This window comes from Musa acuminata, chromosome BXJ3-6 (assembly GCF_036884655.1).
Source record: "Musa acuminata AAA Group cultivar baxijiao chromosome BXJ3-6, Cavendish_Baxijiao_AAA, whole genome shotgun sequence".
Taxonomy (NCBI): Eukaryota; Viridiplantae; Streptophyta; class Magnoliopsida; order Zingiberales; family Musaceae; genus Musa; species Musa acuminata.
Genome location: NC_088354.1, coordinates 33419996 through 33435968, shown reverse-complemented (window position 1 = coordinate 33435968; position 15973 = coordinate 33419996). Strand labels below are relative to the sequence as shown.

The following is a 15973-nucleotide window of genomic DNA, read 5'->3' as shown; positions in this document are numbered from 1 at the left end:
TTGCGAACTGTTAGTCCTCTGTTTTCATGAATCCAAGGGTTATAAATCAGAAATTTTTGACCTCTGATATCTACACACTATAACAGGTTTCTGAAATTCAAAAATAATAATAATTACTATTACTATTATTCTGTTTCACATACAAGAGCTAAGTAAAGCTCAAAAAAAAAAAGGAGGAAAAAAAATGATGCAGCAGCAAAAGCAGAATTGGCTCTGTACATGGAAATCAATACAGCAAGAGAAGGTATGTTAGATTCTTCTGGCTATTGCACAATTTAGTGTCACAAGAAATGATCCTCCTTTCGTCCTTACCTTGCCTTCACTAGTGAAATCTTCAATTCATGGTTATTTTTGCAACAGTAGGAGCTCAGCAGATCACTGGATTCCATCACCATCTGCTTATCCCCCAAAGAATAATGACACATGAGCTGAAAGGTGACTTGTGCTGCTTGCAGAGTAGCATCTAATTGTCTTGCTTGGTAAATGGCAAATGATCAACTCCTCTCTCAAGTGAATCTCTCCATAATCTGTATCTTATACCAAGCTTGTCGTACGAGACCGGCGAGTTCCAAACATTTGCTCCATTGATCATGCGATCTTGCTGGCCAACCACCAGCCTTAGGTCCTCATTCAACACCTGTTGGCAAAACTCCCATCAGCACATTAAGAAGAGCACAGTAGAAGCTTACTGTATTGGGTAAGATACTAGCCTGCTATTACAGTTTTGAAGGGTTTCTTATTTCAACCTGCTTGTGATATATTTATTTCTGTTGATTTAAGCGATTAATCGATAGATATAACTTAAGCAATTAAGAAACTAATGTGGAGCTTCTATTTCATCAGGTAAATATACCATGACATAAAATACTGATTAACTTAAGATCACACCCTTTAGAATACTAGGAGTTGTATCATATATAACCTTTCAGTGAAACAGAACCAAGGATAACAAAATGAGACGAGTTGTAGGTCTAAAATATGATACTGATGATCGATAAAATCTACATAAAGATGAATGCTAAGAGTATGATTTTTGTAGATTGACCTTTATATAAGACTAGATATCAGCTCCACTTTCCTGAACATTCATGTCTTTAGTTTGCACTGCTGAAACAGAAGAAAAGCCTTCATGGCTTCATGTTTATTCATACTAGCAATGAAAATGTCATCTACACGTTAAATTTGGTGCATTCTCTGAACATTCTTAGTAACTATACTCAATAATTAGTAAAAATTATATGCAACTCTTGCTGCTGCTACGACACTATCTTATGTTCGTGAAGATAATGAAAATTCAGCAAATTAAAAGGAATCAGAGGTTTTTAATAGGTTATAAGACTCACCTTTTCTGCAAAGTGTCTCCACAAGATATGCATGAAAGGTATGTGCTTAAGCAACGGAGCAAAATCCAATGACATTCTGTATAATAATCTTGTTTTCTGTCTGGAGGACGGTAAGCATACGTGAAGCTGGTGTAGATGTGTTGAGCACTGCCTGGTGCTCCTTCCTTCCAGTTTTCCAGGTTTAGATATCCCGATAGTTGAGAGGACAATGCAGGGCGGCCGGAATTCCATGTCAATTGGGTAAGGATCCCAGTATCCTTGAAGGCCTGATGCAGGTGTGAGAAACTTCACCAAGCTGAAAAGAAAAGCAACAAAAGAAATTTCACACGCAATATTAGCACACTATATGCGAAAACTAGGGAGTAGGCTTTTAAGTATCCTTCCATGAAGAGGATAGGTCATCGATTAGGAAAAATGATACACATAGCCTTTGATAATGCCTAGGGTTTTCAAGAAAACATTTGTACAATTGAATGTATCTGCTTTTTAACAATTGGTATACTTATATTTCTTTGATAAATTCGAACAGCTTTATTATCATCACAAAGCAACATGTATCCTTTTTGTCACCTTCCACATATCACACTTCATTGGTGTATCTTTGATGTATTGACAAGGCATGGTTTAGCTCTGTGAAGATGGAATTCTAGGATCGCACGTAAGTTCAGTTGCCCCCATCTTTTACAAAATTTGGAGTTTTTGGACAAACTTGGTACGAGAAGCGGTCATGCTAGGATGATATAACAGGGATTATCTGTAGAAACTTGATTATGTTTTATACTTTCATTATTTTCTACCTATGTTACATGATATTATCATATTATTTGTTCGTCAGTGTGCAGATAGAGAAACTAGCAAATCGAATGCAGTATTTGTCTTGGTACAAACCTTGGAACATTCCATCCCTTCGCAAAAGTGGTGGTGTGAGTAAAAGGAGCATGGGCAAGGTCTAAAAGATTGTCCAGCAGTAGGCCATGCTCCACAGGCAGCTCCATGACAATCTGTCCACATGGAAAACATGAGCAGACCCGAATGTTAGATGATCATTTTGCAGTAAAATTTCTGCAATTCAAGGATCCATTTTGTCTTTTATCATTTGTCTTATGCCACTTATGTTTAGTATTACCTCTGCGTGAATCATAAATCCTGTAGGAGGTTGCAAAGATGGAAGTGTATCTGTTGGAGGCGCACTGCCAGGCCAGATCCAGATCATCCCTTCATGCTCAAAACATGGCAATGACCGAATTCGGACATTAAGCATGCGGGTTGATGGCATTTTCTCACATTTACCATCAGTTGAGTATTCCCACCCTGAAAATGTCACAACATCTAAGTCATTGTTACGTATTTTTATGTGTTTTCTCTTGAAACAACATGCTAATTTGCAGATGCTATGGTGGTCAGAAGTAAAATGAAAATATAACTTAAGCTTTTAAAAGAGAACATGTAGCAGAAGCTAATAATGAGAAAGGCATCCTATCAAACAAAAGCACTTCAAAATGCATGATCTATATCAACTGAAAGTTTCAACCATTTATGCTTGATAGTTATTCCCAATATGTCTACCTAATGCTGAAATTTAATTTCTTCTCTTTACTAGTTATATGAAAATCTCAATACTTGTAGGAGACATGGCCTGACAGATAATCAAAGGATAATCTACAACAAATGATTGATAATGTTGATGCTCTCATTAAGTTTAAGCTCATGCGAATTTGGAGATTTTTCTCGTCGAATAAGCCACAATGTTTTTGGATAAGTTAACGCAACTTGTCTCGCCTCTTTGTTTTCTCTTATATTACAAAGTAGAGAGTCTTCATAAGCCAAACAAAATCAAAGATTATCATGTAGAACAAAAAAAGGTTTGAATAAGCATGTAATTTTCGCTTTCTGTATACTTTCTGTATATCAAACATTTGTAAAATTCACTCTGTTGGTAAACAATATTATGTTTTATCATTATTCTTTTCTTGTGTGTGTTTGGACTTCCCAATGGAATTATCTCAATGACAGTGCAATTCCTTTCCTTCTTTGTTTTTGACTGGAAAGATCAACAAGTACATTTAATATGCAAGCCTTCATAGACTTTTGACTATCCAACATGAATAATTTGGTTGTGCAAGTGAAGGCAGCCCAAATTTTAATTAATAAATATCGCTAGAGAGTAATCACCTAAGCAGCATTTTTCACATTACTGCTTCCGAATCTTGCCTTTATCTGACATGGTTTTATTTTTCCTAGAAATCAACTCATTTCAGAAAAGGATTTGGTACTTATTATTAGAAATATTTTGCACTTACCATGATAAGGGCACTGGATTCGGCCCTCATTAACAGATCCAAGATGTAGAGGGCATGCCCTATGAGCACATGTGTTCCGAACACAGCCTGGATTACCATCTTTTCCTCGAAAAATCACCCAAGGTTCTTCGAAACAATCGATGGGAATCTGAATTCAGGAGAACAGATTATGAAGTCGAACAAATCTACAGCATACTAAAATCTACAGAATTTATAATTTTTGAGATAGAAAAGGGCATCCATACCATAGTATCATCTTTGAGGTCTTTTGAGAAAGCTACTGGGTACCAGAAGTTCTTCAAGCTGGAATGGTATGGTTGAACAGGACCAGAAACATTTAGACTTCTTCTACTTGACTTACTTTTGACAGGATCTTTAGATGCTGAGGAAGTGCTCGGAGTAAGTGTGATGCACTCGATACTGGAATCACATGAGCTCTTTTCTTGCAAGAGTCTGTCACTCACCAGTGATTCCATGTATGCAAGCTTGTCCAGAGCAGCAGCTACCCTTGCTTCTGATACATGGACCTATACCAAAGTCCAAAGCTTGTCATGTCGGTTTTCGTATAAGTATGATCGAAAAAAAACTGAAGCAAGAAATTTCAGTGACCTCTTTCACCTAAAAGATTACCTGTCTATGGGCCTGTTCTAGATCTTCTTGCAACTCTGCCAACTCTTTCTTCATGGTTCCGATCGACTTAAAATCACGCGCTAATGGATTAAGAACCTCTACCACCTGAAACAGAAAGAGGAAAAAGCATCTTAGCAAATAGCTTTAGAAATTACTGATCATGCATGAAATATTTGATACAACTCAGAGTTAGCCAGCCAAAATTCTTCATCATATCGTAATTGGAGGGCTAAATCCCAAAGTTCATCTCTCTAAGTGTCCTCCGCTCAATTCTCATCGATCAAACATCACATCTTTGTAGATTTATCAAGACACTTTTCACTTGGAAGTTACAAGAAGATGATCTTGGGATGAAAAACATCCAAAAGTTCATCATAGTCAGACCTTAAACCGAAAATAAACACTATCTAGTTTCTACATCTATAACAACAACATGAAAAATAATTTTGATGGATATGTCATTCATTCAAGTAGCCTCAACTAGTATGAGAATGATCTTTCCGTAGAAAAGCATTCTTTCTGCATACAACAAGGGTTGGACATGGTTGTTACCACAGTACCTTCTCATGAAGCAGCATGATGCTGAGCACGTCCTGCCGCGCCCTCCAGTCACAATACTGAATGTCCATCCTGGCCACCTCCAAAGCTTGGTTTACATCCAAGAATTTGCCCTTCGATGGCTGCACCCTGGGGCGAGGAACCTCCACATCAAAAATTTCTCCCCATGTGTTCTTCTTGTCCGTCCCACCGCCCTCTCCATCCCCAAACACGGCCAACACTCTGAATCCACCTCTACCACCAACATTCTGCAATTCCATGGATCATTAACAAAACATCACACACGAAGAGAACCGGAAAAGTCGGTGTCTCCTAACTCAACATTGCTGATGAATTAAGCAGAACAGGACGGTGAAAATTCGGAAATTAAGCTCGTTTAGCATATCTTTGAAGCATAGAATAGCACGAAATTGCGAGATTTTTTTTGGGATCCTTGACTATCCATTTAATTGACCTAAACTTATGAAACTCTCGATTAGCTTGGAGAAATGAATCGTGAAACCGTGGTTTCTAAATCAGATCAAAAAAATCTCCTTTTTTTAACCAGAGACTGAGATATCAAAGGATCATCCATCAAACTAGGACCAGAACCAAAAGAAAAATCGCACCTTTTGCGTGCAGAATCTGGAGGACGGTCGGAAGTGCGAGATCGGAAGCGGAGACAGAGCTGCCACCATGGTCATAGAGATCCAAAGGATCGGCGGCGGCGGAGGAGGAGGAAAAGCAATGAAAGCAAAAGACAAACGAGGATGACCACCAGAATTTAAGCGGGGAAATTGGAAACTGACGGCGAAAATATATAATATCTGTTGGCTCTCGATGGCTTTGGCGATAAGAGGCGGGCGTCGCCCGCGATCTCCCCGGTCCTCCCCCTCCCCGCCACGTGACGTCCCGAGGCCGGGCTCGCCGTTCCACGTGGCGACGCGCGCAGCCCACGGACCATTAATCCATCTCCACGTGGGCAATCGATATCTAAGCCAACTTGGTTTCGGATCACGCCCGAGTTGCGGAAGTAAACAAAAGACTCCATTTCGACACCCAAATCTACACCCGCTCTTCTATTGGTGATCTAATCAGCGCGTTAAGGTATTTATATGGGTTTTTATCGAAAAGAGTGTGATAAATTTTCTTAGGTATGCTTCTTCCTTTTGTGGGTAGGAAAGATATTGGCCACAAGTCCACTTGGATCCTTCCTTAACATGCCTTCATAAGAATATGCTCTCGGAACAGTCTACCTGAAAGCTACTCCAACCAACTCTACTGGTAATTGATAGTTTTCTTGTGTTATTTATTTCGGATTTATCTATAAATTTACTTTTATGTGATTACTTGAAACAAATGAGTGACTCTTCAATGGCACTATGTTCGCTTTTATTTATATATATATATATATATATATATATATATATATATATATATATATATTTATATATAACGGTTCTCCGATTTTATTATATGTATATGTTTTTTTAAAAATAATTTAAAGCAGAAAAAAATCATAAATGTATTTCAAAACATTGATCAAAGTTTCACATGGATGCATTTCAATAGAGGTAATAATATAAAAATGAATATGTAAAATTTTGATGGGTTTATTTTATATATATATATATATATATATTTGAATTATAAAATTGATCAAATACCTTTAAAAATAACATATATTTCACCATTATATTGGTCATTCGATCCATGATGAATTTTGGTCATTTGCTATTTGTTTATTTATTTTATCACTTTAATCGGTTGAAATGAAAATTGATTCTAGTTCTATATAGTTAGAATCGAAATCAAATCGCCCAAGCTCGAAGTAATTATGGTAATAATTTTGATAAAAGATAAAATGGGAATGATTATAAACATAACGAAAGAAGACCGATAAATATTGCCGTTCAACAATATGATTCCATTAATTGATTGGCAAAAACTTCTAATAAGCATTTTGTAAAACGAAGTAATTATGGTCTTGGGGATGTTGTGAACTGTGTCTCAAACAATAGTTCTTGAAGCCACAATAATTCCATCTTTAAATCAAATAATGTGAATTTCTTCATATTCCCTTCTGATAGATATCAAGAATCTAACAACAATGCAAAGGAACAAATATGTAGTCGACTTGAAAGTAGTCTTAAAGCAATAATTTCATGAACCATTCAAAAGAGAGACATTCATTAGTTGTGTAATACACCAATAATACACAAGTAGATCTCGAATCACCGCAAACTAATTAACTTGCATTCCGAATAAAAAGGAAGAACCATCAACTGCTGATTGCATCCTAAAAAACCAGTAACCACCAGCTCTTTGATGTACATTTGCTATATATTGAACAGCAAAGTTGTTTAAACTTGTAAATTTTCATCCCCTATTCGACCTAAAGAGTGGTGCTTCTGCTACAAGACAATGTTCTCATAAACTCGGACAGATTTGAGGATGAAGGAGAAAGCAAAGAGCGCGGAGAAGATTGAGGTGAGCTCCTTTCTCTGCCATTGGAAATAGTAAAACTGTCAATTACCTCTGAAGAATCGATGTGATAGAGATCATCGGCTTCGGTACCACTAAGATTTGCCAAGCCAATGTTATGTTCGGGCTGCACAGCCTCGAACATTAAGTCATCCAAAGTTGTCAATGATTTTAACTGTTGATTCAGAGAGGCTATTGTCTTCTGGCATTCTTCCAATTTACCAGCAGCCAGAGCGAGTTCTTTCTCCTGCAACACAGACAACACATTAGAATCATAGAACTTTGACCTGTGCATAACAAGTGACGGACAAGGATAAGCGAAACAGTGATATGGAGCACAAAGGAGACAGAAATGACAGATTAACTGTGAGTACAAGGTAAAGAAAAACCAAATATATGAGAAGGTTCACCTGTTTTATCTTCCGTTCTCGGTTGGAGTTTGTAACGCTCCAAAGATCAGCTTCTCTTTTAATCCTCAACAAATCATCCTCCAATTTATGACACTTGGACGCAAATTCTGCAGACATTGCTCTTTCCTCATCAATTTGCCTTTCTAACAAGACTACCTTTTTACTCAGCTTCACAACTTCTATATGTGCGGATTCAAGTTGAGTTTCCAGTGCCTTTTTTGCTGTCTCCGCAGCCTCTACTTCGGTGGCAAATTCGTGTGCTGACTTGAGATCAAGCTCCAATTTCTTTCTTGTTGCCTCAGTGGCTTCTAGTTTAATTGCAAATTCAGCAGATAATATCATCTCCTCCTCAGCTTTTAGTTCCCAGAAACTAGCCTTTTCCTGTAGCATCCGAACTTCTGAATTTGCATGCTCGAGCTGAGATTCCAATGCCTTTCTTGTTGCCTCAAAAGCCTCTTCTTTTGCTGCTAATTCTGAAGACAATGCCCTTCCCTCCTTAACCTGGCATTCTAATAGTCCTACTTTCTCATTTAGACTTCTGGCTTCCAGATGTGCTGACTTGAGCTGAGAGTCCAGTGCCTGTCTAGCATCCTCAGAAATCTTTATCGTAGAGTTAAGTTCATCAGACAATGCTCTCTCAGCCTCAAAACTTTCTTCCAACAAAGATACCCTCGCATAGAGCTTTACATTTTCCGAGGAGGCTGACTCTAGCTGAGTCTCCAATTCTTTCCACCTTCCCTCCAAATTCATAGCTTCACTTCTGACCATTTCTTTTGATTCATCTGCCAAATCTATCTCTCTCTGCAGTTCAACTATCTTATCCTCAGCTGCTGTCAGAAGATTGCAAGACATATCCAGCCGATTGTGTGAGTCAGCCAAAGTTATCTCTAAGTCCGCTTTTTCATGTTCCAGTCTCTCAATTTTCTCTTCTAACTCAATCAATCTATGATGCAGAATTTCATTTTCAACCCTCGGAGGGCTGTCTCTCCTGACAACTTGGAAGGAATCAGCTTCTGCTCCAAAGCCAGAGCTTCCATGATCAATCTCAGGCAAAGCAACAAGTCTTTCCATCTCAAGGAAATCATCCATAAGCTCAATCTCTACAGACGTGGTGAGGTTTCTTGAACTACCCTTCTCATTCTTGAACTGATCAAGCTCAGCAATTAAAGCAGATGCCCATAAGTCTGAGCAGCCATGTTCACTATCCATACCAATCAACCGCTCACTGCTATCTGATTGACTATCAGTCAGAGATTTGACACAAACTGAGCTAGCAATTGGCTTGTGATTGCTTACAGATGATAACCTACGGTTTATACTCCGTAATTGATGGCATTCAGCTTCAAGCTTACCAACCTTCTTTATACTCTCCAAGTGTTGCTTGCTTGCAGTCTCTGCTGCTTTATTGCTTAGCTCTCTCTCTAGCAATAAAACCTGAAGATCTTCAGATCGAGAGTGGAGCTCGGTCTTCAGAGCCATATTCTCTTTCTCAACAGCTTCAAGTCTTGCCTGAAATTCATGATCAAGTGTCGCAGCTTCAGTCTTTGCATCTTCAAGCTGTGTTTTAAGTTCCACGAGTTGTTTCTCAAACTCCTGCTTCTCGGAGTCCCATTCATGTGTCTTCTTAGTGATGGAATCACAAACTTTCTCTTCTTGCTCTTCTCTTAATTGACGGAGCTGCCTGACACATTCCTTTAGGGCCCCATCAAGTTGGCTAATATTATCTTCAAGGGCGGAGTTCTTCTGGACTGCAGTTTCAAGCTGCTGCTTTAGAGCTGCAACCTCAGCTTCTGCCTGCTCCCAGCCTATCAAATTCCAGATTTTTAGGCTTTAGACTACAAATCAACATGAGGATTTAGTAAATGGGCCCTGGTAATTGAACAATTGGAAAATTCCAAATCTATTGGAATTTTATCTATGAAGTGGGTAAGAGAGTTCAGATACCAAATAGATCAAAAGAGCATTAAATGTTCATTCCATGTTACATTCCTAAATGTACCCTCTGAAGTCCTAAATGTGCATATTTAATAGATCATTATTCCGATACAGCTTACTGCATCAAGCCATGAGTCTTTGCCTGCACAGAGCAAGTGCAGCTGCATGATAGTAAGATAATTGTTGTTTTGACAACAACACTTTATACCTGTGTCTCCATGGAGACTGTACATGGATGGAAAGATAGGAGAGAGGATAGTACAAGGTTATATTATGACAAATATTTATAGTTCATAGTAAAAAGAGAATTCTTCCACATTTTTGAACTATAATTGTATACTGCAATGAAGGTCATCTTTTTTTTTGGTTGTAGAAGTCATGTTACTAGAGGTATCAATCTCGCCAGTTGTGAAGAAAGCGGCAAAGTTATGTTTATATGGAGATGTCATGCAAGTTGCAGCACAATTTATTTATGAGCCCCAATCTAATAAAAGCAGGATAACTTGGGGGAATCATAGAAAACAGATACCGTTATTTTAATGAGACACAGATCAAATAAGATATTCTCATACCATCATTCAAATATAGAAGATTGATATAGATTATTTTTTCGGAAGAAAAATCAAATAGCCATGTGAAGAAAGAAATCAAACTCTGTTAGCCTAGATGCCAAAGAAAGCCTTCTCCACTGTTATTAATCATTAGGTAGCAACAGTTTATCTGTTGAAGAGTTACAGTAATGTACAAAGAAAAGCTGACATCATAAGATCCTGAAATATGTAAAATATTTATTTCCTTATTAAAACTGAAAGTAAAAGACAATAAATCTTAAAAGCACAATTATTGAAAGAAACTAACTTATCTGCATAAGCTAGAGAATTTAATTTTCTAAAACTGAAATGAGAGGGAGTGCCTACTTAAGAAGAGTAAGTGACAAAGAAAAATAAAATGTCTAGTCTATACCTGTTTGATCTTCATAACTTGTATATAATTAATATAGTGTTAAGAAAGAAGCCAAATAAAATACTAAATATATCCAAACAAGAGGCATATTTGATTTCTCGGTCACATGGTATCTGCTGAAGGAGGCATTCTACATGTATGTGGGTTATGACATTTCTCTCCACCACTCGGAAAACATAGCACTCTCTACAAACGACATCTAGGGCCAATTACCTGAAACAGCTTCTTCTGTGACTTTAGCATGCTGCTTGACGAGATCCTCTTTGGCGCTGATGTTCAGAAGAGCAGCTGACAGTTTCTCGGTCAATCTCTTCACACTTTCATGAACTTCACCATCACAGTTATTGGATGAAATTTCTGGCGAATCAGCATGGATTGAAGTATCATTTGGAGAAGCCCTTAAGCCTTCCTGCTTAACAAAGAACAGGCCTAGTTATTGTCTTGAAGCTTATCTATTATATAACCAAGTATATTAAATTATAATTATCTCCAAGTACATCATTCAATTCTCTAGAAACACATATCAAAACATCTGGTCAGTGGAAATTTACTTATATTTATGTAGGGAACATGAAGATAAAAACTCAACTTTTCATCCTATGTTGACAAGGATACCTTGTCCTAGAGTAGAAAAAGGTTTAAGATCTCTACTGTATTGACCTGTACAGATCGGTATTTAACAGTTCGACTAAGCTCCAGTATCAAAATATATAGCTCTATATGAGATACAATACCATTTGGTACACCAAAATTGTAATGGTCCGGTAGGTCACTAGAACTAATATCGGACCAAAATTTAAATCACTGGAATAGCATACCGTTGGAAATGTGAATCTGTCATAATGGGCATCAGCCTAGGATAATCATCACAATTTGATCATGATCTGCATGTCTGAAAAAGAATGGTAGAGGAAAGGATCACTGAAAACTAGAAGCCAGAACAACATCACACATGACAAAGATATGCCAGAAGAATAAACGGATAGGCATCAGTATCTGATAAACTCTGGCTTGGTGCTTTGAATATGATTTGGCAACCAAAACAAATCATTAAGGCTAGTGAAGTTACCGTCCACCACCAACTAGTAGTAAACTTGTTATCTTTTCTCACCTCCCTATTTCAACAGTTCTATAGTTCTTTCCTTGGGTTTAGAAAACAATAGAATGCACAAAGGAAATTGATTTTACTCATGAATGATGGAGTGATTGAGAAAAAAAGAAAACAAAGTGTTCAAGCTCTCTCAAATCAATCACTCAACATTCTACATATAGAAGGTGAAGAAGTACCAAGACAATAAGCAAGAAACCCTATCCAGATAAAATGTTGTCTCATTTTCAGGTGTATCCAACATTACCCACTCAAACTGATAGGATTGATCATATTTCTTTCAGAAAAATCTAAAAGCTAAGTTGAATCTCCACCTGATCGACATGAAGCTTTTCTCTCTACTGCTTCGTACCAAAACTATGGATCACACTCGAGCCAAAGTGTTCAACCCAAATTTGCAATTATCAACGTACATGCACAAGTCTAGTTTCCACATAAAACATTTTACAGTATTTAACTTTCTATTTATATATGTTCTGTAACATTGGCAAATCATAACCTGAAAAGGAACCAAAACAAGTCTACGTGCAGAGTAACAAGCATAATCAGTGGCTCAACACATTGCCTACTGATGTCCTAAATAAAATAAAATAATCATTTTCCAAAATACACTTGCCTGGCTAGATTGCAAAAGAATCATTGGTGCTTAAATCAAGACAGCACCACTGACTATTTGCTCTTAGCAAATGGTAGCAAATTACACGGGTCAAGGGTCACCTATGGGATCAGCCAAATCACATAATTCTGATGTAGGGTATCACACTACTATAGATGAGCGGGATCTCAAACAATTTCATATGATGTAACGTGAATATAATTGAAAGCTCTTAAATAATATTATTTTGATACAGCACAGAATATAGTAAAAGAAGGCAACAATCAAGATTCACCATCGTGAAAAAACAGCATAGTTCAAACATACCAACAAGATACTAATATTGACCAATCTAACCATGCAAGGATGCATCAAAAGAGACACTGAAGTTCGTCCATTAATCTAACCACTTGTGGTGAATCATGTTAATTCTGAAGAATCTCTTCTTTCTCACAGAGCACATTATCCCAGACCGAAGAGAACGAGACTACCTAAGGATCATGTCTCCTAGAGAAAATAAGGATGATCATTGACCATATACCCTCTGTGCCCATGGATGGCTCCGTCATCATCTTTCCAAAGGTGTCAGATTGCAGTACATCATATGATAGCCAGTTCTTGGCTTGTCCAATTATCTCACAGTTTTAAAGGACATCACATGAAAAACACCAAGCAACAGTATGACAGGTGCCAAAAATGTAACTAATGCAATCACCAAATGTGTACACAAATCTGCTGTAATGCAACTCCATCATAATATATACAGTTACTCGGACCATTATAGGTTGCAAGACATAATAATAATCCAATAATAAAAAACTATATCATCCTACTATCTACACTATCATATACTAGTACTGATATTTGCATGATCAAAAGCTCTAAATTCACTCTCACTACTAACAACAATCACAATGCCACTCCCATTTACATAAAAAATGATGGGATTGCTTCAATTGTCATTGAAAACCATGGAATATTCCAACCAACAAGGTATAAAAGCTTACAAAATTTTAGGTGTCAAATCTACCCTAAAGTAAACACAACGAATTTGTGTAAACATACATGAAACAAGGAGGGTAAAATGCTAGTCTATACTAGCCGACACGAAATCAGGTAAGAGATTACAAATCTCAATAACTAAAGCAATTAATGCAATAATTCTAGGTTCGTGAGACTATTTGATATTACGTACAAATCCTGAACTGCCATGGCTGAGTATAATGAAGGCCAGTTTTTAATTTATCCTAGTCCTCCTCCTCTTCTCCTTCTCTGCCTCCTTATACTCTTCTTTCTCCTCCTCCTTTTCTTCTCTACTACCACTGCGGTTGCCGCTTCCTCATATTCTGAATCAGATATGATGATGATGAACAATAGGGAATATGCTTCCTTGCTAAAGACACCTAACTGACTTTATTTTTCAACATGAAACCATCAGTCACATTCAGGTAAGAGTTAACAATATTTTCTTACTACTGCATGAGCGCTCACGTAAGCACTTGGCCAACAGAAAACTAGCTAGACTAGATTCTAGATTGTGATATTTAGGACACTAGCTAGATTTTATATGAAAAGAAATAAAATTTCATGCTATAAATCAAGAGAAAACATATTACAAAATGAACGAGGTAATTTCACTAACCAAACTGTAATGGTTCCTGCCTGACTCACAATTCAGAGTTCTGCAGAGCAGGGAGAAAAAAGGTATGCTCCAAGGTCGATTGACTCAAACCAACCATATCCTCAAGAAAAATTAGACAAATGAATACAAGTTCAAGCTCTGGATTAGACTCTTAGGATAACATGATAACCAAGGAATTCCTTTTTCCAACAAGTTATTAACAATTACATATGCTTCATTTGGTCTCTTTCCGAAGCTTTGAGTTGATTGATATTTAAGAATCCAAAGCAGCATAATTCTGATAATAGTACAAATAAGTGCATTTTAAATGACAAGCAGTGAAAATTATTAAAGTGGGCCAAAGACTAACCTGGTCATCCGAGTACCTCTCAGAATGAGAGGATACTGATCCCGAACTCTCGGTCTCACCAGGGCTCTTCTCTGGTGATTTGCGCTTCCACAGCCAACTCCGAGGGTCCATTCTACAATGTCAAGCATCAAATGAATCAACAGCACCTTGCTTGCATAGTTCACCACCACCTCCCCAATTCCAGAGTAGCTCAAGATCCCAAAAATTTACGCCTTGCAGAACACACAATTCCTACAAACACACAGAAGCAGTGATCCAGGATCGGACAGCCGTTACTCCACTGACCATAATTAAACCTAAATTGAACGGAAAACACAATAAATAGCAAAATGCAGCTAGAAAGACACAAATATAATCCATCCCTCACTCAAACAAAGCAAAAGTAAATATTTCTTGTTAACCATGGCCATGAACTTCAACATAAAACAGTCAGAATCATCCAAGATTCGATCTTTCCAAGACAGCAGAACAGAATGATAATAAAATGACAAACAATTAGAAACCAGAAAACCCCAACACAGAAAACGTAGAAGAAAAAGTTCTGCGGCAAAGCCTAAAGAAACCACCCATCATCCCAAAATTTCATCGCTTACAACCAACTACATCACATCGATGAAAAACGAGAGAGAACATAGTCACACAAGGAAAAGGAGAGAGAAACAGACAGAGAAGGAAAACACAACTCAACCCGAGTTCTACTTGGAGTCATAAAGAGGGTCACGAAGTCGTCATTCATACCGGATGAAAGGAATGTCAGAAGACACGAAATCGGCGTGGGTTGTTCTTTCTCGCTCCATTTTTTCCTTCAATTTCCTATCTTTTATACATGCTGGGGCTACAAAACTGTTCATTGCCCTTCAGTCGAGCTCCAAAACCCACCTCTCTCTCTCTCTCTCTCTCTCTCTGAGGCAGCACATGTGAATGGGAGAAGAAAGTCGCCTTCTTGGGGACACTTTTTCTGCTTTATTTTTTTACTTTGCTTCCGAGGGGGGCTCCATTTTCTTAACGCTTTCAAAACAGCGCCGGCGTCATTCCCGCCCTCGGGCGCAGCGGCTGCGCACTCTGCGCTGTTCTCCTCTGCATGCTTTCTCCTTCTGCCATTACTACTAATTATTAGCTTCGCAGGAGAGACACTGTCAGCCTCAACACTCTTCCTTTTCTTGTTCCGTTCTACTGCTCTCTCTCTGTGTCTCTCTCTATGTATATTCTCATATTTATTTCTCTAAATTCAAGTTAAATATCCATCATTCCAAAATTCTAGTTTACATTTACGATGCATAACACCTTTAAATACTTCGATTTATACTATATTAACATTACAATATGAAACATTCTACTTTTTTTCTAATCTTTGCAAGCATATAAACGTAATCTTCCTTACAGACAGACCATCTGCTGCAATGTTCTGACTACATAGCTACATAAGACATATATGAAAGAATTTTAGAAGGGGCCAAATAGTAAATTGCCTGATACTGATCAGTTCTGCATCGATCTGTGTCTCACAGTCAAGATTGACTGACTGACTGACTGACTATGTTAGATCACGTAATATTTTCTTGTACTGTTTCTTCTCAACCTTTTCGATGTTCCCTTTTATCGTGGATGACTGCAGCAGTACCGCTCATATGGCTGGCTGTTGTAGGTAATGATGCCTCAACTCATCTGTTCCTTTTG

General features: G+C 37.7%; 2 protein-coding genes and 1 long non-coding RNA gene across 3 annotated transcripts; 1 reads left to right on the top strand and 2 right to left on the bottom strand.

Moving 5' to 3' along the window:
* Positions 1–96: 96 nt before the first annotated feature.
* LOC135639983 (chlorophyllide a oxygenase, chloroplastic-like) lies at positions 97–5613 on the bottom strand. The gene is made up of 9 exons (XM_065154045.1): positions 5440–5613; positions 4834–5079; positions 4274–4378; positions 3889–4170; positions 3644–3791; positions 2470–2654; positions 2232–2344; positions 1344–1638; positions 97–637 (listed from the first exon to the last, which is right to left on the bottom strand). The coding sequence occupies exons 1-9, from the start codon at positions 5512–5514 to the stop codon at positions 464–466; spliced, it is 1623 nt and encodes a 540-aa protein (XP_065010117.1). The 5' UTR covers positions 5515–5613; the 3' UTR covers positions 97–463.
* On the top strand, positions 569–2419 carry LOC135639984 (uncharacterized). Its single transcript, XR_010497120.1, has 3 exons — positions 569–697; positions 1961–2001; positions 2179–2419. It is a non-coding gene; the product is annotated as an uncharacterized LOC135639984 (long non-coding RNA).
* Positions 5614–7042: 1429 nt separating the features above from the next.
* On the bottom strand, positions 7043–15401 carry LOC103989080 (filament-like plant protein 3). The gene is made up of 5 exons (XM_009407833.3): positions 15035–15401; positions 14297–14527; positions 10816–11011; positions 7705–9509; positions 7043–7541 (listed from the first exon to the last, which is right to left on the bottom strand). The coding sequence occupies exons 2-5, from the start codon at positions 14405–14407 to the stop codon at positions 7206–7208; spliced, it is 2448 nt and encodes an 815-aa protein (XP_009406108.2). The 5' UTR covers positions 14408–14527; positions 15035–15401; the 3' UTR covers positions 7043–7205.
* Between the last annotated feature and the right edge of the window lie 572 nt (positions 15402–15973).